The 25,102-nt window shown below is 46.0% G+C and overlaps 2 protein-coding genes across 2 annotated transcripts in view; both read right to left on the bottom strand.

Annotated features, from left to right (window-relative positions):
• Nucleotides 1-25,102, bottom strand: part of LOC129711920 (histone-lysine N-methyltransferase EHMT1-like) — a 243,372-nt gene that overhangs the window by 178,464 nt on the left and 39,806 nt on the right. The window lies entirely within an intron of this gene.
• LOC129711923 (glutamine synthetase-like) lies at nucleotides 12,146-25,099 on the bottom strand. Its single transcript, XM_055659952.1, has 6 exons — nucleotides 24,713-25,099; nucleotides 24,473-24,634; nucleotides 24,129-24,275; nucleotides 15,458-15,585; nucleotides 15,168-15,367; nucleotides 12,146-12,887 (listed from the first exon to the last, which is right to left on the bottom strand). The coding sequence occupies exons 1-6, from the start codon at nucleotides 24,876-24,878 to the stop codon at nucleotides 12,590-12,592; spliced, it is 1,101 nt and encodes a 366-aa protein (XP_055515927.1). The 5' UTR covers nucleotides 24,879-25,099; the 3' UTR covers nucleotides 12,146-12,589.

Here is a 25,102-nt window from a genome sequence, read left to right as displayed (position 1 = left end):
GGTCGCTGCTTCCTCTGTCATTTGGTCCCTCATAAACATAGGTTATTTGTTTACAAAGATGTGACTGTTTATTTCTCTCTTCCTTTATCGCCTCCTCCCCATAAACATTGGTTTATGGCATCTCCCTGTGAAGATATCTCTCTAGCTCCTTCACTTGGGAGACAATGTTATCTCACACACCCCTGCAACCTGAGGCAAGCCTAATTTGAGACTAAATATAAGCTGTAAGCTAGCCCAGAAACCAATTTAATATCTTCTTATATTCTTTACTAAAATTCAGCTTCATCAATGACTAGGGTGGGGGAGAGACGGAGAGAGGGTTAGAAAAATCAATATTCATACTACTGGATTGTAAGCTGCCCAAGGGAAATATGAGGTGCTGTTCCTCCAATTTGAGTTTGGCCTCACTCTGACAGTTGACGAGGCCCAGTTGACAACCAGGTGATCGCATAGGCCTAGGCAGGCTGAGCAAGGTGTTCAGTGAAAAGTTTGGCCAATCTGGTTTGGTTGCTACAGCATTGCTGTTTGTGTGGCGTTGCTAAGCATAAATTAGTTGTTGAGTTTTTTTTGTTTAGAATGTTGACTACTTCAAAAGTACTTTGTTGGCTTTCAAATGCAGTGAGCCATCCTGAGCCTTTCTATTTTCCCCCTGTTGTTAAGCAGTTGCACTATGTTATTTTGTGTGCTTGATCAAATTCAGGTCGCTTTACAGTTTGTTGGCTCTGCAGCTGTTCGTCAATTGTGCATCGGGTAATTCACTTACAAGCACCACAGTTCCCTGCCACCATTTTCTTTCACCCACTCCCCATCTGGCTATCTATCAAATTGATGAAAAATTGATGTGTTATTATAATTTGACGAATTACGAAACATTTTTGTGTTGCCAATGTAAAACCCAGCTTCAATTGGAAGCTGTGAGTGGACAGAATATTGACGTAAGCATCAGGTAAACTGCAATGTGTCATGTGAATAAAATATATGATTTATGGTTTTGGATACGTCATTTCAGATTATACTTTGTACAACAATTTATAGGAAAATAAGGTCAATGACGAGCTGACATTTTTATTACATGTTTGTTCACTAATAGCATCTAAATGATTGATGGTCGGGTGTAGATCAAACATAAGCTGATGAATGGTTAAGCAGGCAAACTAATTGGTTGAGTCTTTTTGAGTATCATTGCTGAATTAACAACATTTCTAGTTGAGTAAACTATAAGGAGTTTGTATGTTCTCTCTGCGACCGCGCGGGTTTTCTCCGGGTGTTCCCGTTTCCTCCCACATTCCAAAGAAGTACAGGTTTGTAGATTAATTTGCTTCAGTAAAGTTGGCCCTCATGTGTAGCATAGTGCTAGTGTATGGGTGATCGCTGGTCAATGGTGACTCGATGGACCAAAGGGCCTGTTTCTGCGCTGTATCTCTAAAGTAAACAAAACGGAACTAATCTCTAAATTTAATGAATGGTGATCTCATTCTTAATGGGTGCTGAGTTAAGAATCTATCCACAAACCTACCTCAGCTGCTGCCACCTGATTTGTTTGTGGTTCCCACACTGGGCTCATTGGCTGCCTCAGAAACCACAAAATTAAAAGATCCAGCACTGAACCCTGAGGCACACCATTAGTCACAGGCCTCCTGTCTGGAAAGCAACCTTCCACCATCACCCTCTGCCTCCTTCCATTAAGCCATTAACAATGGTCATATTTATGGTAAAGGTCACTGTGAAAGTTAGTAAAATAGTAGGTTGATGTATTCTTTGGCATATTTAACATCAGTGTTAGAAGTGAGTGTATTTTCCACACAAAGACCTGCTCGAAATAATTTATGTGCACCTAGACAGGTGCTTTACACATTTTCAGAAGCAACAAGAACAATTTTATTTAAAGAGGACAATCAATACAGCAAAAAATACCATTGCACTTACCAAATAAATTAGTGAATGATGTGTGACACCAACTCGGGGGCGAAGATATTTGCCAAAGGTTAAGTCATAGTGCCCAGACTCAAGGAGTGTCCATTCGAGGTAAACATGTTTGAGGGACGGAGTGGTTTGGGCAGAAATCCCACTGTATCTCTGTGGTGCAGTGATTAAATTAGGGATGGCCAAAATTGAGGAATTCTATTGCCTTAGAGGATGGTAGAGATAATGAAGACAACAGAGATGAGAATGGTGAAGTCAAAGGCATTCAGCACAGAAACGGGATCTTCAGCCCAACTTGTCCATGTCGATCAAAAAAAACATCCGTGAGTACCGTATGCCTGGCCTATAACCCTCTAATCTTTATTTTCAAGCACCTTCCCACATCTCTTTTAAATCTTGTTATTGTACCCACCTTAACTTCTTCATCTGGCATTCCTGTTGGATACCCATCACCCTTTGCGTGAAAAGGTTGCCGCTCAGGTTCCTATTAAATCTTTCCCCTCATCTTACACCTAGGTCCTCTAGTTCATTCCCCTGCCCTAAGAAAAAATATCTACATTCACCCTATCCAGTCCCCTCATTATGTTGTACACATCCCTGAAATCACCAGTCAGCCTCTCTCACTCCAAGGAATAACCTAGCAACATCCTAGTAAGTCTTTGCATTTTTTCCAGCTTCATGGCATAATTCCTATTGCAGGACGACCAAAACTGATCATAATACCTCACGTGGGGCCTCACCACTGGCTTGTACAACTGTAACATGACGTCCCAACTTCTATACTAATTTCTCTGACTGATGAAGGCCAGCATGTCAATTGCCTTCACCACCCTATCTATGCAGTCAGAGGGAGAGCATGCAATTCCACACAGACGGGTCCAAACTCAGGAACGAACCCTGATCACAAGAGCTGTAAAGCAGCGGTGCTATGAACTGCATCAGTACATTGCTCTACATTCTAATATATGTACAGCAGAACCCAAAGGACATAAGACAATGTTTCAGCTCTCATTTGTTGAAGCCAGTCTGAAAATAGCGCACTTCACAAATGATGCTATGTTATGTAACAAAATGCAAGTGAAAATCTGTAAACAATGAACCAAAATTATTCCATTGTTGGTATGTATGCCAGAAGAGGATTGTAGTTTATGTGAATGAAAAACTTAAATAATTTGAATGCATCTATGAATATCATACAAAATAAATAAATGTCAGATATCCTGATTCCAATTTCAACTCCTTTGCAAGAGCAGGGCAAAAGGGGTGATTTTGGAAGAGGTAATAAAAGGACTCATTGGATTCAATATTATAATATCATTTTACACTTTAGATAATTTTCTTGGTCTCAGTATACATCTATGAATCATGAACACATTTAGCAGCTCAATTTCAGAAAATAAACATGGTTAGTTGATTTGGAATCTGAGGCCAGTTTTACTTTGATGGGCTGGTACAAATTAGACAAGGAAAATGAAACATAAAGAACACCAGTGGGTATGATTGGTACCAATCAAATGTACAAAGTCTTACCCGGAGCCAAAATTACATGGCTATGAGTTATGGCTCAAAGTAGAGGAAAGCCCTTCCTGTGCTAAGTATGGGCAACTGTTGATTAAAATGCCCTGCAATCATAGGAGTTTCATTTCCATTTGATTATAGATCTTGGGGATTGAGGATTATAGATCTCAAGGATGAAAAGTCTATTTTTAAAAGTTATATAACAGACTAAAGCAATTTTTTGTAGTAAAACAAAATAATTCCCATTAATGGAAGATAGCACAAATTATGTGCATGAAATCAATTGCAGCTGTGCACGACAGTGTAGTCAGCAGTTTGACAAGCGATTGATTTAATCTTGTCCATGTTGCGTGGCCACAGCTTTATCGTTACATTCAACGTATAAAGATAGTAGAAATGGAGTAGTAGATTAATAGATTAAAAACTGGCCCAGTAGTCCACTGCGTCTTTGCCAACCATCATCCCCATCTATACTAATCCCACTTGCCTATATAAATTCCGTATCCCTCTATACGTTGTTTGTTCAAGTACACCTATCCCGATACCTCATAAATGTCCTGACAGTTCCTGTCTCCACCATCTCCTCTGACACCATCTTGTCTTCACCATCCTCCTCTGGTGGTAGGCTGCGTGACTCTCGTCAGCAGCGGCCTCTGCAGCCCGTCTGCGTTTTTATTATTTTTTGTCTATGTTTTTTATGTAGTTTTTGTTCTTTTTTGTTGGGGTGTGTGTGTGTGTGGGGGGGGGGGGGGGGGGGGGGGGGGGGGGGGGGGGGAACTTTTAAATCTCTCCCTGCACGGGAGACCCAAACTTTTCTTTGTCGGGTCTCCGTTGTCGTTAGGGCTGCAACGAGGAGCGGCCTCCAACAGGAAGACCGCGGCGGGGGGGAGGGAGTGCAGTGGAGAGATAAGTTTTTTGGCCTTCCATCACAGCAATGTGATGGATGTTTATGTAAATTATGTTGTGTCTTGGGTCTATTTGTTTGTAATGTATGGCTGCAGAAACGTCATTTCGTTTGGACCTCAAGGGGTCCAAATGACAAATAAATTGAATTGACAGCTAATTCCAGATACCAACTACTGTTGTGAATAAATTATTCCCTCAGATCCCCTTTACACTTCCCTCTCGCGTTAAACATATGCCCTCTAGCTTTCAATACTCCTACGAAGGAAAACAGACTCTGGTTATCTACCCTAAGTATGCCTCTCATAATTTTATATACCTCTATCATGCCATTTTCACTCCAGGGAAAACGGATCCAGTCGATCCAACCTCTCCCCTTAACTAAAGTCTTCCACCCCAGACAACATCCTGGTGAATTTCCTCTGCGCTCTCCATTGCAATAACATTCTTTCCGCAGCATTATAACCAGAACCGAGCACAATACTCCAAATGTACTATCAGCAGTGTTTTATTAAGATATAATACAAAACTTGATTCCTATGTTCAATGCTCCAATTATGAAAGTAAGGATGCTGTAAGTCATTATCACCTCTCATATCTGCTACTCCGCGAACTAGGGACTCAAACCCGAGGTCATCTCTGTTCATCAACATTCCTTAGTGCCTCAAAATTTACTGTATTTGTCCTATCACTATTAGACTTCCCCAAATGCATCACATTGCACTTGATGACATTAAATTCCACTATGCAAAGCTCTTCCCAACTTTCCATCTGATCTACAAACTTACTCACAATCCATAACTCCACCAACTGTTGCATAATTTTGCAAACTTACTAATCATACTTCCTACATTCACATCCAAATAATGTCATACAGCACTGAAAAGGGCCCTTTGGCCCACCTAGTCCATACCAATATTTTGCCCTACTCCAATCCCATTTGCATAAATTAATTCGGATTCAGATTCAAATTCAACTTTATTGTCATTGTGCAGCGCAGAGACAACAAAATGCAGTTAGCATCTCCCTAGAAGTGTGACATAAATATGAGCAATAAATAAATCTATTTACGTGCATACAGTCATAGTATTTTTTTCCTGGTGGGAGGAGTGTCCGGGGGGGGGGGGGGGGTGATTGACAATCACCGAGGTACAGTGTTGAGTAGTGTAACAGCCGCAGGGAAGAAGCTGTTCCTGGACCTGCTGGTCCAGCAACGGAGAGACCTGTAGCGCCTCCCGGATGGTAGGAGGGTAAACAGTCTGTGGTTGGGGTGAGGAATCGGTGATGCGTTGGGCAATTTTCACCACCCTCTGCAGTGCTTTCCGGTAGGAGACAGAGCAGTTGCCATACCATACTGTGATACAGTTGGTAAGGATGCTCTCGATGTTGCAGCGGTAGATGTTCACCAGAATCTGAGTAGACAGATGGACCTTCTTTAGTCTTCTCAGGAAGAAGAGACGCTGGTGAGCTTTCTTGACCAGAGTTGAGGTATTGTGGGTCCAAGAGAGGTCATCGGAGATGTTGACCCCCAGGAACCTGAAGCTGGAAACATGTTCCACCTCCGTCCCGTTAATGTGGATGGGGGTGTGCGTGCCGCCCCTAGACTTCCTGAAGTCTACAATGAGCTCCTTGGGCTTCTTGGAGTTAAGGGCCAGGCTGTTGTCAGCGCACCATGCTGCTAGGAGCTGGACCTCCTCCCTATAGGCCGACTCATCATTGTTGCTGATGAGGCCAATCACCGTTGTATCATCTGCATACTTGATGATGGTGTTAGTACCATGTACAGGTGTGCAGTCGTAGGTGAAGAGGGAGTAAAGGAGGGGGCTCAGCACACAGCCCTGTGGGAACGCCAGTGTTCAGGGTGAGGGTTGAAGAGGTGTGCTTGTCTAAACTAACAGACTGGGGTCTGTTGGTTAGAAAGTCCAGTATCCAGTTGCAGAGGGAGGGGTCGATGCCCAGGTCACCGAGTTTGGTGATCAGTTTAGAGGGTATGATGGTCTTCTTCTTATCGAGTCCACACACAAAATTAGAAGTTGTTCAGTCGGAGCTGGACACACTTCTCGGCATCTGCATACAATGGTGTCTATCTTGTTGCTTCTTGTGCTTCTTGTGCGTGGTGGTGGAAAGATTGGTGGAAACAGGGCCGCGACTTGAACGCTCTTGACCCCGATATGATGGTGTTGAATGCTGAGCTGTAATCGATGAATAGCATTCTTACGTAAGTGTCTCTGTTGTCGAGGTGGGAGAGGGCGGTGTGAAGTGCCATTGAGATGGCATCCTTTGGACTCCTGTTCTTGCGGTAGGCAAACTGATAGGGATCCAATGTGGGGGGTAGGCAGCCTTTGAGGTGTGCCAGGACCAGCCTCTCGAAGCACTTGATGATGATGGGAGTAAGTGCAACTGGGCGGAAGCCGTTGAGGCTTGCCGCAGTGGAGTGTTTTGGCACCGGCACGATGGAGGTGGTTTTAAGGCACGTGGGCACAACTGCTTGGGCAAGTGACAGGTTGAAGATGTCAGTCCAGACGTCTGTCAGCTGCACAGCACAGGCCCTAAGGACGCGCCCGGGGATGCCGTCAGGGGCAGCAGCCTTACGTGCATTAGTCCTACTCAGTGCCACGTACACGTCATAGGGGGTGAGTGTGAGGGGCTGTTTCCTTGTCTATTTAAGTATATAAATTCCCCTTAAACTTAGCCATTGTATCTGAGTTGTATCTCAATCCCAGTTGCCTTTTCTTGCCATATGTTTAATTTGTTTTCGTGCTCAAACATTCAACAACCTTTGTCATCCAGGTTCCCTAATCTTGCCATCTTTTCCATTCACTCGTCATAACCTGCTGTACTTGAACTACTAAATTTATTTTGAACGACTCCCACTTGTCAGATGTAATTTCAAATGCAACCATTTGCTCCCAGTCTTCCCATGTTATATTTGTTGCAGCTTTCTCTTGCAATATTGAAATTAGCCTTTCCCCTACCGCCCAGACAAGATCTTAACTTGAGGATCTACCTTAATGTTTTGTATGAACACCTTGAAACTTACAGAAATAGAGGGCCTACCGGGAGGAGGTGGCTGATCTAGCACTCTGGTGCCAGGAGAACAGCCTTCTCTTGAACATCAAAAAAACGAAGGAGCTGATCATGGACTTTAGGAGGGCACATCATCCGAGGACGTACACTCCATTGAGTATAAATGGGGATCCTGTGGATAGGGTGAACTGTTTTAAATATCTGGGAGTCCACATCTCTGAGGATATGACATGGTCATCACACGCCTCAGCACTGGTGAGTAAGGCAAGGCAGCGCCTTTACCACCTCAGGCAATTGAGGAAATTCAGAGTGTCTCCGAGGATCCTCCAGTGCTTCTACGCAGCGGCGGTGGAAAGCATCTTGTCCGGGAACATTACCATCTGGTTCGGGAATTGCTCTGCCAAGGACAAGAAGGCTCTGCAGAGAGTAGTGCGTTCGGCCGAACGCACTATGGGAACTTCACTCACCCCCCTGCAGGAACTATACAACAGGAGGTGCAACTCCAGAGCAAACAAAATCATGAGAGACCTCTTCCACCCCTGCAACAGACTGTTCCAGCCGCTACGGTCAGGCAAACGCCTCCGTTGCCATGCAGTGAGAACGGAGAGGTTGAGAAGGAGTTTCTTCCCAGAGGCAATTCGGACTGTAAACGCCTTTCTCACCAGGGACTAACTGTACAGAACGTTTTTCCTTCTATTATTTATTATGTAAAATAATATGTGTGTTATGATTGTGTTTATAATTTGTTTGGTTGTTTTGTTGTTCCGCTAGCATTGCCACTTTCATTTCACTGCACATCTCGTATGTGTATGTGACAAATAAACTTGACTTGACTTGACTTGACTTATGGTCACTTTTCCCAAAATGTTTCCCCACCTGCCCAGTCTCATTTCCAAAGAAAAAATCCTGTCTACGCAATAGGACTCTCTACATACTGTTATCAAAAAAATTATTGGGTGCACTCATCAAATTACAATCCATGTACTGAGGCAATCCCAATCAACATTGTGAAAGTTGTGAAAATTACTACCTTAACCTTATTGTTCTTACACCTTTCAGCAATTTACTTGCAGAAGAGATTCACCTGAACAGGAGGTCTTTAGAGTCAGAGCATGGAAACAGGCTCTTCAACCCAACTGGCTAATTTGCAGGCAGGAGACAAGGCAGAGGGCGGCGCGACTCTTGTCAGCAGCGGCCTCTGCAGCCTGTCCGCGTTTTATTATTTTCTGTCTATGTTTTTATGTAGTTTTTGTTATTTTTTTGTGATTTGTGGTGTGTGTGTGGGGGGGGGTGGGGGTCCCTGGTGGGAGGGAGGGGGGGAAACTTTTAAATCTCTCCCTGCACGGGAGACCCGACCTTTTCTCGTCGGGTCTACGTTTGATCGTTGGGGCTGCAATGAGGAGCGGCCTCCAACAGGAAGAGACCGGGGACTCTGGTGCCGACGACTCACCTCACCGTCGCGGGGCTGGCCGAGTCCGGAGCGGGTGGAGCGGTGGAGGAGCGCTGCTGCTGCTGCTGCGGCCTGACCGGAGAGTCGGAGGCTTCAACTGCAGGTCTGCGGACGGCGGCACCGGGAGCCCGCGGGTCACTGGAGGGAGACCGCTTTTCAGGGCTCTCGCAACGGCGACTTCTCCCGCCCGAGTTGCGGGGTCAAAGAGCTCCTGGAGCAGGGCCTAACATCACTGCCCCGCGTGGCTTGGAATGGCCGCGGGACTCTGCGAGCGCACGCCGGGGGCTCTAACACCAAGACCCGGTGTGCGACCTCGCACCACCCGGCGTAGCTTTAATGGCCGCGGGACAATTGCCATCGCCAGCCGGGGGCTTTGACTCTGACCTGATCGGGGGGGGGGGGGGGAGAGTGCAGTGGAGAGATAAGTTTATTTGGCCTTCCATCACAGCGATGTGATGGATGTTTATGTAAATTATGTTGTGTCTTGGGTCTATTTGTTTGTAATGTATGGCTGCAGAAATGGCATTTCGTTTGGACCTCAAGGGGTCCAAGTGACAATTAAATGTATCTTGTATCTTGTAGAGCAGAAGATTTTAAAAGCCATCAGAGAGCTGAGCTAGTACGTATGCAGCCATGAGGTGGAGCTGAGCAGCAGTGGGGAAGGTTTTTTTGTGGAGCTGAGCCAATTGACTAACTGAGAGGTACATCAGGTGATAGGAAAGCCAGGTATAGTGGCCTGGTCACCCTGGACGTTGGCTGTGTTTGAGTTCCATGTGCTTGATGTATAGGGGGATCTCGTGGTCTATATCCACAGCTATCAGAAAATGGCAATGCAGGTAGATAGAGTGGTAAAGGAGGCACATGGTATGCTTGCTTTTATCGGTCAGGTCATTGAGTAGAAGAGTCACAAACTCGTGTTGCAGCTTTCTAAAGCTTTGGTTTGGGTCCTTTTGGAGTAGTGTGTGCAGGTCTGATCTTCCCACTATAAGATATGCAGAACAAGTTATTCTTTGTTATACTTGGTGGTGGATGCCTGGAACATGCTTCCAGGAGTGGTGATGGAAGAGGATGTGATTGTGGTGTTTAAAAGTATTTTAGATAGCACTTGAATTTGCAGGTAATGGAGGGATATGGACCACCTGCAAGCAGTGGAGAATAGTTTAACTTACACAATGTTTAGTCGGATTGTGGGCCAAAGGATTAGTTTCAGTGTGGTTCTTTTTAAGTGTTGTATTTGAGGAAATATAGCTTACCCATAGAAGAGAGTGGGTACTGGTGGAGGAAGTTTAAAAGAGATATGCAGGTCTTTAAAAAAAAAAAAAGCATAGTAAGTACCTAGAACATGTTGTCAGGGGCAAGTGGCGTGAAAAACGATGTCGTCAGATCTCCTTTAAATTTCTCCTCTCTTGCCTTAAACATGTGTCCTCTAGTTCTAGACTCATATGCCCTAGAAAGAAAACTGACTATCCATGCCTCCTCAACATTTTGAACTACAATAAGGACTCCTATCAGTCTCCTGTGTTCTAGTAAGAAAAAATCCATATTATCCATGTTTCTACCTGCAGCTCTCCATTCCAGGCAGTATCCCAGCAAATCTCTTCTGCACTCATTACACCACATCATGTGGTGTGATGACCAACAAGGTATACAATACTCTTAAGTGTATGTTTTGTACAAATGTCGCATGATGTACCTATGCATGTATTTAATGCCTCAGCCGATGAAGGTAAACAATACGTGCCATCTTCACTGCCCTATCTACCTTCAGATACCTGTGGGCTTGCACCGGAAGGACTCTCTGAACAAGACTACCAAGGTTCCTGTTAATTACTCTAAATGTCCTACCAAATATAACTTTTCAAAGTAAATCATCTATTTGTCGTGATTACATTTTAAATACCACTGCTCCACTCAACTTTCCATCTAATCTATGTCTCACTGTATCTTCAATCTTCTGCACTATCTGCAACTCTAATACTTTGTTTTAGCTGCAGACTTACCGATCAGACTGTCACCTGTACATATTACAGACAAAACTCCCAGCATCGATCTCTATGGTCTACCTGTTATTATAGAGTTTTAGTTTGAAAAACACCCATATACCACTTCCTTCTGCATCCTATCACCAAACTACTTTATTGTATTGTAATTAATTGTATTGTAATTAATTTATTAGCCAAGTATATAAACATACAAGGAATTTGATTTGCCAACAGTCATTCAAAAAAGCAACGATACATAACTACAAAAAAAATTAAACCTGGACTTAAACAACCACCACAATGGCACGTGAGAATCTCCAGGTCACACAGCATCAGTGGAGACCCATAGCCATCAGTTCAATGTCCGGACCCCACACACGCTCCTTCAGCGCGATATGACCAGAGTTGTACCGACCTCTGTCACTCTCTCTCTCTCTCTCTCTCTCTGCAGTCCCTGTCCGCCCGAACAGTCAGAAAGCCGTCCACACTCGCACTAGACTCCGGGATGTCCTCATGGAGCCACAAAACGGAGATCACTGCCCTCACAGCACTCCATCAGAGTCCTCACCAGTGCAGGCAGCACATCCATCGGTTTTTTTCAGCGACCTCACATTTCCCACTGTGATGGAAGGCAAATAACTTATACCTTCTTTCCTCCCGTGGTCGGGGAGGTCAAAGCTTAACAAAGTGATCGCCAGCTCCACAATGTCAGCCACAGTGCAGACGGAGATACAATGGAAAAGTCTCATCTCAGTTGAGGAAAGAAATAAAAAAGGTTTCCCCCAACCCTCACATAATACAAAAACTGCACTAAAAACATACAAGTAAACACAGACCAAAACAGCAAAAGAAGAGAAAGACGAGACAGGCTGTTGGCACAGGTGCCATGCACGGCGCCATTCATTTAGGATCCATTCTTCTGATCCCTTGCACCGTAAGCCTCTGGACGAGCCTAGCATGTTGGACCATGTCAAAAGCCAGACTTTAGTCTATGTAAATCACAACTACTGTGTCTTCAGTTTAAAAAACTTGTTCTTCAAAATAAATTGATCCGAGACTCTCCTGCATCAATCTGTGCCAACTCCTCCTAATCAGTCCCTGCCATTCCAAATCCTGACCCAGAGTCTTTAAGTTCCCAACCACAGAAACAAGGCTCACTAGCCTTTAGGGTCCAGGTTTATTCAGGTTGCCCTTTTAGAAAATGGGGACACCATCCCCTTATCCATCCTCCTGTCTTCTGGTACCTCATTCATGTGAAAATAAAATCATTGTTAAGGAAGTATATATAAAAAAAAAAATCTAAGTTGCAAAATTCCTTTTATTTTAAAAAATTACACACAAATGTCTGTCCAAAGTATTTTATTTCATTAAATTACAAATATTAGAATGAACTACTTTGAAGGTTCTAACTCAAAGCACAAACTCAAGGCAAGACTTTGTACACAGACTGAAAAGAGCAGTTTCAAACTCAAGCACTATTCCAGAGATATACATTTTCCTCCAGCAAATATGACAGATGTCACTCCTTGTTATAGTAATGCCGAGGGACCCTACAAATTAATTTCTATCAAAATTGATAAGTGGAAAGATTAAATACAACCTATTTGGATGTACTGCTCCGAAGAGTAGTAAACAACAATTTACATAGAAATAGTGCCATTTATTTTTAAAAGACAAAGAAAACCTTTATTGATAGGTTCAAAAATATTGCTCAGCCCATGGGTACCCAAGATCCTCTTAGCTCCAAAGCCCATTACTTAGTTCAATTCTTTATCTAATTTTCAGTTCAATTCCCAGTTTCATTCAAGATACAGGTCCTGACCAGAACTTCAGTTACTGCATAAGGGTCACAATTTGCAGCTGGTCTTCTATCCTCAAAGTATCCGCATTGATCTTGCCCAACCTCGCGTGGGATTCTAATGCTGGCACCACGGTTTGCTACTCCAGCCGAGAAGTCATTGATACTTGAAGTTTCGTGTTGGCCAGTCAGTCTCCGACAATTATCCTCCCCTCCTTTTGGATCGTACTTGCGGATGTGATATTGGTGCCTCTTGCTCAGCTTTTCAATTGCTTCTTCAATGTACCTAAACCAAACATGTTAAATGCAAGTATGTTTAATCTTTCATTCTGCATTATTTCAATCTACTACAAAATCAGGCAGAGACCACTTATTTTCCAATATTCAGAATGGACAGGTTTTCTGGTGTGTTTTTGGACTGGCTTTCTCTCTTTTGGACTGCCTGTGTTCACCAGAGTCCATGCTTGTGATGCTGCTGCAAACAAGATTCACTTTGACCATACTCCCCAACTTGTACACAATAAACTCAACTTGACCTGAGCAAGCATTAGACATGCACTCTGACCCTTCCATGGTGAGACATTCCATGAAGGGCAGCAGAAATTGATGCTCAATCAATCTAAACCTTTAACATTCCCAATTTGAAAAGCCAGTTGACAGGAAACAGACCGTGGACTGTGATCAATTGGCCCCATGCATTCCCCAAACACTAATTTTATCCCTCTTCCCGGCAACAGAGCCATTTGAAACATTGGTATCATATTAGATTTGGAAGCAAAATTCTGACGCTGCATTTTATGATGAAGATGCTGACCATTTCATTAGATACCGAGGCCCTAAGCTTTGGAAGTCCGTGCACCAACGTCCTGCCTCTATTTCTTTCTTTAAGACCATTGAAGCAGGTATGTTCTGAAAACTATTCACCTGCCCTTTTATTTCAAGTGATTCAGTCAAATTGTCTTCAATAGCAAATTTAAAAAGGTTGCCATTTAAAGACATTGCTTTACTCATCTCAACAAGTTTAAAAAAAAAAAAAACCTCAGAAATCCTGATGGTTCAGCATCTGGCTTGAATATTAGTTTAGAGCACAAGCAAGTGGTGTTCAGCCAAAGTCAAGGGTCTAGATTGTGGGCTGGATGCAAGACCAGAGCTGAAATTGTGACCATGGGTAGGCTTCCAGTCAGAGCCAGGGCCTGGAGTGCTTGCTGCCTTTTATTCAAGAAAACAGATACAGCAGGAAACTCCACACAAGTGGTTGGGAAGTTATTGGGTAAATTAATGTCTCCAATAAATTGAGTATAACAGTGGCGGTGGGGGGGTCCAATCTGACTGGAGATTTGTCTAACTCAACACCAATTGTGTTTAGCAAGAATCTGCTGGTACCTCTGCTGTAGACAAAAATGGAAGTGGCTCATTACAAGTTTTCAGATGACAAACATTTTGGGTCAGGATGCTCCAGATGTTTGTTCAAGATGTTGTGGCCAGTTGTCAAAGGATTCAGCATGATTTAGATTAGTTGGAAATGAGGCATGGCAGATGGCAGATGGATGTTTGCAGTATAATCCAAATGAGTGCGATGTGTTGCAGTTGATGTAGAAGAAGTCAAATATAGAGGAAAGCACAAAATGCAGGAAGTGGCATGCTTGCTAACACCCTATAGGAACATTGATGTACTTTGGTTAGGCCAAGTATTTTGTTTGTACTCTGAAGGATGTGGGGGCTTGAGAGGGTGCAGAAGAGGTTTATCTGAGTGCTGCCTGGATTAGAGGACATTAGTATCAAGGAAAGGTTGAAGAAACTTGGATTGTTTTCTCTGGAGTTTTGGAACACAAAGATATAAAATAAGATAAAGGCATAGGTAAACACTTATAAAGAAAGCTTCTGGCATGCTTGCTAACAAGTTACGGTATCATCGAACAGCTAGGAACACCATTTATGAAGTCACCCCTCCCTCTGCAACTGGATACTGGACTTTAACCAACAGACCCCAGTTAAAACTTTGGTTAGGCCACATTTGGAGTATTTTGTTTATGTACACCTGTACATGGTACTAACACCATCATCTGAATGATACAACTGTGATTGGCCTCATCAGCAACAACGTGGGGGAGGAGGTCTTGAGAGGGACAACAACCTGGCCAGAAGACCAAGGAGTCATTGTATCGGAGTGCTGCCTGGATTAGAGGACAGCTAGTTTCAAATCTCCGATGACCTCTCTTGAAAGGTGATCAAGAAGAAAGAAGGTCCATCTGTCTCCTCAGATCCTGGTGGATGTTTTCCTTACTCTCACAGGAGTTTTGGAGAAGGCATTGAGGGGTGATCCGCATAGAAGTTTATAAAATAAGTTTATAAAGGCATAGATGGGTAAACACTTATCATAGGTGGAAATGTCAAAGGCTAGTGGGCATAGTATAAGGTTTTTTTTAAAAATGTTAGATGGACACATGGACAGAATGGGAATTGAGGGATATGAAATATGTGCAGGTAAATGTACAGATTAAAATTGTCATCATGGTTGGCACTGTGCCTGAGAGTGCACAAAGTTAAAGAATTCAAACCAGCTTACTTGAGTCCACCTGGATTGCGCATGTCCTCAGTGCTGAAGTTGGCATGGCATCCAGCTCCATTCCAGTTTCCAGTTATTGGCTTTGGATCAAGTGTGGCTACAACTCCAAAGTCTTCACAGATGCGATGAAGGATGTATCTGGCCATCCACAAGTGATCTCCCATTTCAATCCCCTCACATGGCCCCACCTGAAATTCCCACTGGAAGAAAGGAGAAACAAGTTCTGGTTTAATCAGGTTCTCGAAGAGAAAGGGAAATGGGGTTTGTGTAACCTCTGAACAACTTGGTACCTGCGATGGCATGACTTCAGCATTGGTGCCTGCAATCTTCACTCCAGCGTAGAAGCAGGCTTTATAGTGGGCTTCTACTATATCTCTACCATAGACCTTATCTGCTCCAACACCACAATAGTATGGCCCTTGGAGAAACAAATTGAAGACAATGCAAGTCAATAGGAATTATGACAATTCTAATTATGTTATTTAAAAAATACAATACACTTTCCTGCCCTTCCACCTCAACCTCAATAAGTGACTTTACAAACCAATGGCTACAAAACCTACATGGATAGGACAGGTTTGAAGGGATATGAATCAAACGCAGGCAGGTGGGACTAGTGTAGCTGGGGCATGTTGGCCGGTGTGGGCAAGTTGGGCCGAAGGGCTTGTTTGCACACTGTCACCGTGACTCTAAAGGACATTTGTTCTGGCATGCATGCTCCCATGTAATTTGCAACCTCACCTGCCTATTTCAAAAGGAATATAAATGCAAATGAGTAATTTGGCAATTTAATATATTGCTTCTTGCGGAATGTAAATCATAGCTCAATAGCAGCAGGGAGATTCTAAAGATGAAATGTACAGATGTGAGCACAATGTTTCTCCCCATTTCAAGAGTCAAGTCAAGTCAAGAGAGTTTATTGTCATGTGTCCGTGATAGAACAATGAAATTCTTGCTTTGCTTCAGCACAACAGAACATAGTAGGCATTGACTACAAATGTTCATTTTTTTGGACATTTAAATAAAAACTTTACAAGCATCTTTAATTATAGTTTAAAAAAACTCCCAAGGCAGGTCACAAGTACATTCATTATCTTGGAAAATTACACAAAGAAGTGTTTGGGTAAATGACTAAAACCTTGTTATAAAGATGGAAAGAAAAGTGAATAAGGTTGGAATATGCACAAATATTGGCGCTTTACACTTCCATTTGTCATCAGGAATGACCTCTGGGCCCTCTGGTTCTTCCTTGAACAGAGACCTAGTTCCCCACATCTAACACTCCCCTCCACCAGGTGGAACTAGTCCTCCTTAACTTCTCCTTGGATTCCTTTTCACTTTGTTCAAGTCAAAGGTGCAGCCATGACACTCACATGTGGACAGCCATACCCATTTTCTTTGGATACACACAAAACTGCAGATGCTGGAATCTTTAGGTTGGAACCCTTCTTCAGACTTCAAGTATTGAAGAGAAGGCAAAGCGTCTTGAATGTAGGTCAGCAGAGACAAGACAAGATGACAAGATGGAATCAAGGTATTTGGAAAGTAGTTCGGTGGGACAGAAGCAGGTACAGTGGATACAGTGGGTCTGCTAGGATAGCCCCGACTGTGGATTTTGGCAAGGAGCTAGAAATAGGTAGTGCAGGATTGGGGGACTAAGGTTATTGGCTATGGAATGGAGATCACCAAAGATGGCAAGATCAGTAATGGCCTTAGGAGACCGTTATGAATCTTCACCTCTGGAAAACACCCCTCCACCGCCAACAACCTTAATTCCCCAAACACCACACAGCCTGTGGGGTCATGGTCAAGGAGTATCCAAGAGCTGATGCCTGGTCTCAACACAGCTGAGGTCAGCCTGCCAGACTACAATGGCACCTCCCTAGTCAGTGAGTTTGATGACAATATTGGGGTTGTTACTGTGAGCAGAAGGCTGCATGTTCAGAGGGAGAGAGATTGGGATGGTGAAGGGAAGTGGAGGTCAATGCCACAGCAGCAGTTGGAAATTGAGATCTAGAGAAGGAGGGAGGACAGCAGGGAGAGTCCAGAGAAGGAATGGTGAAGTCATGAGGAGTCGCCGGGGAGCAAGGATTCCTTGCCAGAGGGCTAGAGGCAGAGGAGCTCAACATCATAGCAGGATCCAAACTCTTGCGGTGTGACCACAAGGGTACAAAGGTTAGACTCTGCAGAGCAGTCCATTCAGCATTGGAGAGGACCATCTATTTGTTGGTTATGCTGAACATTCCTTGTTCCAAACATACCCTGGGACCAATCCTTAACTCTCTTCTACATCAATGACTGCATCAGGGCTGCTTCCTGCACCCATGCAGAACTCATTGATTTCATCAACTTTACTACTAATTTACAATCTGCTCTCAAATTTACCTGGACTATGACTGACACCTCACTCCTCTTTCTTAATCTGTCTTCATCACAGGGGACAGACCATCTATTGATATCCACCACAAACCCACTGACTATCACAGTTATCGGGGCCTCCCATTCTGTTCATTGGAAAGACACCATCCCTTGAGATTCTTGAAAGGCGCCCATAAATAAAATGTACTATTATTATTATTATTATTATTATCCCTTACTCTCAATTTCGCCGTCTCTGCTGCATCAGCTCCCAGTAGACTTTCCATTTTCGGAGATGTCCTCCTTCAGTAAACACAATTTCCTCTCTGCTGTTGTGGATGAATCCCTCACCTGTGTCTCCCGAGTCCTGCAGCCTAGGAAGCTCCTCTTTCTCCCCCCACCCAGCCATAACAACGGTAGAGTACCCCTGGTCCTCATCATTCACCTCGGCAGTCTTGGCATCCAACACATCATTTTACCACCTTCAAATGTGATCCCACCACTAGTCACATCTTCCTGACCCCACCCCTTACCACAGAGGCCACTCTCCCTACAACTCTTCGATTTGCACATCCCTCCCCATCCGCCCCGCAAGCACTTTTTCCTGCAGCCGCTGGAAGGGGGAAGATAGTGTGTGGTTTTGGAGTTGGCGCATGGGTGACATTTCAAATGGCTTCAAGTTCACACTGTACCGAACAAGAGTTTGACAAGAGGAGTGGTGGAATGGTCGGGCATGGAGGTGACAAAGGTATGGGCGAGATTTTCCGAGGCAGAGAAGGATTCATCCAGTGCTGCAACCTGGAGTTTAGAGAACCAGACTTATTCGACTCTTATTCGACCTCACCAGGCACTTGGGATTAAATTCCACCTGTCAACAGTCCATCTAACCTATATCCTGCCTTGAGCACCATTCCTTGCTATCCCCAACATTAGCAACTTTTAAGTCATCGACAAGCTTACTGATATTGTAGCGGCACCTGCTAGTGCACACAGTTATCGAACCCGGCGTTCGGAAGCCGCGGTCACGTGGCTCGGGAGGGGCTGTTTTCACGCGGTTTTTCCCTTGCGCACGTTAGTTCAGTGCTGACCACTGTTGTGGGCAGACGTGTCTGATAAGCCTGTATGCTGCAACTTGAACTTTTGAATAAAGATCTATTGAAAACTCCAGTGGTCGATTCTCAGACCACTAAATTGGTGACCCCGACCTGTCTAACCATCGTTAGACAAGAAGAATTATGCAGGAAGAAGGTCTTCCCGCAGAATCGGCCAGCATGAGGCAGGACGCACCGGCCTTCAAACTGCCAGCCTTTTGGCCTGATCAACCTCAGGTGTGGTTCGCCCATGTGGAGGCACAGTTTCATCTACACCGCATCGACCATGAGAACACCACGTATTTTCATGTGGTAGGAGCATTGCCACAGGACTGTGCCTCGAGGCTGTTGCCCTATATCAGAGACCCTCTGTCCTGCGGCAAGTACGAAGGGTTGAAGACCCTGTTATTTCACGCTTACGGTCTTACACGTGGAGACAGGGCGGCAAGACTGCTACATATGGACAGCATCGGCGACCGAAGGCCATCGGACGATCATGGCAAAGATGTTGGCCCTGATGGATGGGCATTAGATTAGATTCCTTTATTGTCATTGCCCCTGCCCCAATTCCTTTATTGGCATCACCCCTGCCTGCTTGTTGAACAGGTGTTCTTAGAGCAGATGCCCGACGAAGTACAGCTAATGCTAGCGGGACTTGATTTCAACGACCTGCAGTGGCTCGCGGAAAGAGCCGACGAACTGTGGGCGCACAGATGGCGGGACGTTTATGCCGTCCCACGCCCCCTGGTCACACAACGGGTGCAGCCGAACCGACATCGGGAGGAAGAAGAGACTCAGCCCAGCGTCGAAGAGGAATCGCTGTGGCCAGTGGTCTACAGTCAACGTAGATGGTGCTACTACCACCAACAATATGGACCTGAAGATGTCGGAGCCCCTGTTCGTTTCCGGGAAACGCCCCGGCCGATTGTCCATAGAGGCGAACGCGATCGGCCCCAACGTACGCCTCTTTGTCCGCGATCGCCTTTCCTGGTGGACTCCTATGTCCATTGCTAGTATCCTGCCTACAAGTGCCCGAGACGTTCGTGCTGGTAAAGTGGGACCCGTCCCCTCGGCCATTAAATCTAAATTTCGACTCCCACCAGTACAGGAGGAAGTTTATCGTTGCCGACGTCGCCCAACCGATCCTGGGGACCGATTTCTTGCGCGTGTTCTTCCCGTTAGTCGATGTGCGAAGTGGTCGCATGGTCACTGTGTCGGACCCACGCCCCGCGCAACCATTCAACGCCCCTACAGCAACTCGTTGAGGTAGCTGAGATTCAGCAACCTTTCACAGCCCTGCTCGCCGACTTTCCAGGGTTGCTCACGCCCCGGTCCACCACATTCCCAAGGAGGGACCGCCGGTACACGCCCGCGCGCGTCGTCTACCACCCGATAAACTGTGCATCGCATGAGACGAGTTCCAACTCATGGAGGACATGGGGATTGTCCGGTGGTCGGATAGCCCTTGGGCTTCCTCGTTACACATGATGCCCAAAGCGTCCAGGGGCTGGAGACCTTGCGGAGATTACAGGCGTTTGAACGCAGTAACTACAGCCGATCGGTATCCAGTCCCGAACATCCAGGATTTCTCGGCCCATCTGGAAGGTGTGACTATCTTCTCAAAGGTCGACCTTATCCGCGGATAAAATCAAATCCCGGTCCACCCCGACGACGTCCCAAAAACGGCCTGCTCAAATGGCTCAGAATGCCTTTTGGCTTGAGGAACGCTGCTCAGGCATTTCAAAGGCTAATGGATCAGGTCGGCCAGGGTTTGCCATTTATCTTCATCTACCTGGATGATATCCTGGTAGCCAGCAGCTCGCAGGCAGAGCATGTCAAGCACCTCCACTTACTTTTTGAACGGCTGCGCAAACACGGGTTGGTGATCAACCCTGAGAAGTGCCAGTTCGGATTGCGCTCCATTTCTTTCTTGGGTCATAGCATCACCTCTCATGGAGCGCAGCCAGTGCCCGAGAAAGTAGACGCTATCCGTCGCTTCCCCAAGCCTCTATCGGTCAAGGGTCTGCAAGAGTTTATCGGGATGGTTAACTTCTACCACCGATTCGTCCCGTCTGCAGCTGCCATTATGCAGCCGTTGTTTCAATGCCTGGCCGGCAAGCCTAAGGACCTGGTCTGGTCCAAGGAGGCACAGAAGGCATTCTAAGGTGCAAAGGCCACATTGGCCAACGCCACTATGCTGGGCCACCCTAGGGCGTCAGCCCAAACCGACCTCACCATGGACGCTTCAGACGTCGCAGTAGGTGCCGTCCTCGAGCAGCACGTAGGTAATCGCTGGCATTCTTCAGCAGGCAACTGCGAGCCCCCAAAGTTAAATAGAGCGCTTTTGACAGGGAGCTCCTTGCACTTTACCTAGCAATCCCCATTTTCGTTATTTCCTGGAAGGGAGCGCGTTCACCGCGTTTACCAACCACAAGCCACTAACATTCGCTTTGACCAAGGTGTCTGACCCTTGGTCTGCTCGACAGCAACGGCACCTCGCCTACATTTCCGAATTCACGTCTAACATTCGGCATGTAGCAGGGAAGCTGAATGTTGTGACCAACGCGTTGTCCCGTCCTGCGCTGCCCAAAGTTTCAGCGTTTAGCCTTGGCATTGATTACCAGGAGCTAGCAGCCGCCTAATGGGCAGACGCCGGTATGGAGATTTATCGCAATGCTGAATCAGGACTGAAGCTGGTCGAGTTCATCTGGCATGGTTTAAGGAAGCAAGTCGCAGCATGGGCTCGTTCCTGCATCCCATGCCAGACCTCCAAAGTACAGAGACATGTACACCCGCCGATCCAGGATTTTGCCGTCCCGGACGGCAGGTTCCTGCACATTCATGTAGACCTGGTAGGTCCCTTGCCTTGTTCGCGTGGGGCTACCCACTTCCTGACTATCGTAGACAGGTTTACCAGGTGGGCGGAGGCAATCCCGTTGGCGGATACCTCTGCTGATGTATGCGCGAGGGCCATAGTATCCCATTGGATCGCTCGTTTCAGGGTCCCCTCACATATTACCACCGATAGGGGGGCCCAGTTCACGTCTTCATTGTGGTGTGGTTTGGCGCAGCTGTACGACGCGAAGCTGCACCAGACTACCGCTTATCACCCGGAGTCTAACGGGTTGGTTGAGCAGTTCCATCGGCACCGCAAGTCGGCGTTAAAAGCCCGACTCACCGGCCTTGATTGGGTCGACCAGTTACCTTGGGTCCTCCTGGGCATCAGAACAACGCCTAAGGAGGACCTCAAAGCCACCTCGGCCGAGTTGGTTTATGGCTCGGTTTTGCAGGTTCCTGGGGATTTCTTGCCTGTCCCTACCGACCAGATTCCACCTCACAGTTGTTGGCGGACCTTCGCAAGCGGGCGCGCGCTTTGGTCCCGGTTCCCACTTCCCGGCATGGTTTGTCTTCTGTACATGTGCCTACTATGTTACGGGATTGTGCTTATGTTTTTGATTATGTTATGATTGTGCTCCGTAGAGACGCTCATCGCTCGCCTTTACAGCGGGTGTACGAGGGTCCGTACAGGGTGCTCACTACTGGTGTCTCGACATTCACGTTGGACATGGGTGGTAAGGAGGAGTTCGTCTCCGTGAGCCGCCTTAGGCCTGCACACGTTGACGAGGATAGCCCAGTGACAGAGGCTACTCCACGGCGTAGAGGACGTCCATCTGCTGTTTGCTGCCCTCTGCACCAGTTACCTCCGGTCCCCTTTGTTACGCCCATCCCTCGTTCGTGTTTTTCGCGTCCCTCCAGTACTGTTTTACCGGTCCAAAATGTTACACTCGCCCCGCGACCTCAGTCTACGCATTCCTTACGGCGGATTCTGGGGGGGGGGGGGGGCATGTAGCGGGCGCCTGCTAGCGCACGCAGATATCGAACCCTGCGTCCGTGACTCGGGAGGGGCTGTTGTTTTCGCACGGTTTTCCCCTTGCGCGCGTTAGTTCAGCGCTGACCACCGTTGTGGGCAGACGTGTCTGATAAGCCTGTATGCTGCAACTTGAACTTTCGAGTAAATATCTGTTGAAAACTCCAGTAGTCGTTTCTCAGACCACTAAAATATCTCCTAGATCAACATTCACACCTCTAATATAGATCACAAACAAAAGTTCCAGAACCAATCCCGACTTTGCACCACTGGTGACAGTGTCCAGTCAAGATCCACCAGTTTGAAGGGTCCTGACCCTAAACGTCACTTTTCCATGTTCTCCAAAGGTGCTGCCTGACCCGCTGTTACTCCAGTACTTTGAATCTATCTTTGGCATGGAAAACGACCGATTTTTGAGCTGAAATTTTCTGTGCTAGTCGGGGTGACCGTGAAGCACGGCGACCTAAATTTTCAGGCAAAAAAAAAGATAGAAAGTAAGGTAATTACAAGAGGGAACTGAAGGTGGAAAAACAGCGGAAGTGAACAGCAGACATTTGCCGTGGAGATTTAAAGATCCAAAATATCGGGAATTATCACGTTTGCTCGCTGAATTTCATCAAAAGTAAGTTAACCCCGATATTTTGGATCTTTAAATCTCCACGGCAAATGTCTGCTGTTCACTTCCGCTGTTTTTCCACCTTCAGTTCCCTCTTGTAATTACCTTACTTTCTATCTTTTTTTTTGCCTGAAAATTTAGGTCGCTGTGCTTCACGGTCACCCCGACTAGCACAGAAAATTTCAGCTCAAAAATCGGTCGTTTTCCATGTTTTTAACGGGTGTGAAAGTGCGTGTTTCCCCATTCACTAACATGTACCGAAGTGACATATGTCGTCCTCCAGTTAAATTTTTCGGTCACGTGAGGGGGGATCTACGCTCATTTGACATTTGGTGAAATCACCCTATAAACCAGCATCTGCAGTTATTTGTTTCTACCAGTTTTGGATCTAGTTACACTTGGATTCCACATGCCTTAACCTTCTGGACCAGCCTGTCACGCGGGATTTTGTCAAACGTGTTTACCAAAGAACACGTCCATCGCCCTGCAATTATCTAATTGTACGAATGCAATTCAGTTAAGTAACACAACCGCGAATGGTTCAATGGTAGATTCGCTCATAGGTGAAAATCTACTTCCAAAAAAACTGCCGAATTAACTCAGCGGATCAGGCAGCACCTGTGAAGATGGAGGGTTTCGGGTCGGGACACTGCATCCGTTCTGCTGCTCGATCCGCCCGGTTCCTCCAGCACTTTGTCCCCCCCCCCCCCCCCCCCCCCCCCCCCCCCCCACCGATTCCGGATTCTGCAGTATCCCGCGTCCTCATCAATTTCACTTCCTGTTTCAAAGTCGTACATGCTTGACCCGAAACGTCACCCATTCCTTCTCTCCAGAGATGCTGCTTGTCCCGCTGAGTTACTCCAGCTTTGTGTCAAACTATCTTCGGTTTAAACCAGCATCTGCAGTTCCTTCTCGCTCAAAGATTAAGCATGCACTTCAAATCATTCAGGTTGGGTCACCAAAGCGTTGAGGAATTACAGTAGAAGAATATTATCTATTTAAAAAATAAAATTATTTGTCTTCCTTACCTTGCGGTCCCGGAAATCCGTTTTGCGGCCAACTATACGGATGTCCATCGATTCCTAAGAGTGAGTACTCCTGTTCCAAGCCGAACCAGGGGTGAGTGTCTCTCGCCTGTTCCATCGCCTGAATACATGTATGCCTCAGGTTGGAATCTACAACACATTAAAGCAGAGATAGTCCAAAATTAAACTCCAGGATTTGCACAGATAGAGCAATGGTTAGGCGGGGGGGTTAAATAAATAACGTGTTAGTACAAAACATAACGTGGAAGTAAAAGGATAAGTTTTAATTGAAAACGCCCAGAGGGATTTAGATATGGGTCGGTGCATAATCAGAGAGATTGATCTACCTGCCGGCTTTTGATTGTACTTGAGAACTTCGCAGAGTACAAGTTTGTTCGGATTCAGTGCGAAGGGATCTCGGAAGATACGGACTGGAATCAGAAACATATCGCTGTTGGAGCCCTCCGACTGGGCGGTACTGGAGCCATCGAAATTCCACACGGGGATGTCTGAAGACGAGGACAAAACAAGTTATTTGAGTTCGGTTGGAAACGGCGGCGCTGAGAGATGCACGGATTATACTGCACCTTTCAAAGCATGCGGTTCACAGTCCAGGGTCCTGGTTTTCGAGCGAAGATGTTCTCCCGTGCCATCGATCCAGACATAGGTCGCCTGTACATTGCTGCCCTGGGGCAGGTTCAGGTAATGCTCTCTCAGAGCCTTGTTCAGCCTGGAACTGGCGGCCACCGACATCTGGGCGAGTCAGAGAGGGCAGTTGGAGGACTAGGACTGCGACTGGCGCACACCTTTCCCCTTTGGCAGACAGGACGGCAACTTCACCGGGAACCGGCGAACCACGGGGGGGACTAAAGAAAGCTAGGTGACGTGGAAGAGGGCGGAGCCCGTCACCGATTCATTCATGAATAGGACGCAGAGTCACTTTAGAAATAGTGTTCAAGAAGGAACTGCAGATAGCA

Source organism: Leucoraja erinacea, chromosome 31, assembly GCF_028641065.1.
Source record: "Leucoraja erinacea ecotype New England chromosome 31, Leri_hhj_1, whole genome shotgun sequence".
Taxonomy (NCBI): domain Eukaryota; kingdom Metazoa; phylum Chordata; class Chondrichthyes; order Rajiformes; family Rajidae; genus Leucoraja; species Leucoraja erinaceus.
Note: the sequence above shows the minus strand (reverse complement) of the source record. Positions and strands in the feature narration are given on the sequence as shown.

Coding starts and splice junctions, on each gene's coding strand:
- LOC129711923 (XM_055659952.1), bottom strand. CDS start 24,878: ATGTCGGTGGCCGCCAGTTCCAGGCTGAACAAGGCTCTGAGAGAGCAT. Junction 24,635..24,712: donor TGAACCGCATGCTTTGAAAG/GTGCAGTATAAT, acceptor CCTCGTCTTCAG/ACATCCCCGTGTGGAATTTC. Junction 15,368..15,457: donor CTGAAGTCATGCCATCGCAG/GTACCAAGTTGT, acceptor CCTTTCTTCCAG/TGGGAATTTCAGGTGGGGCC.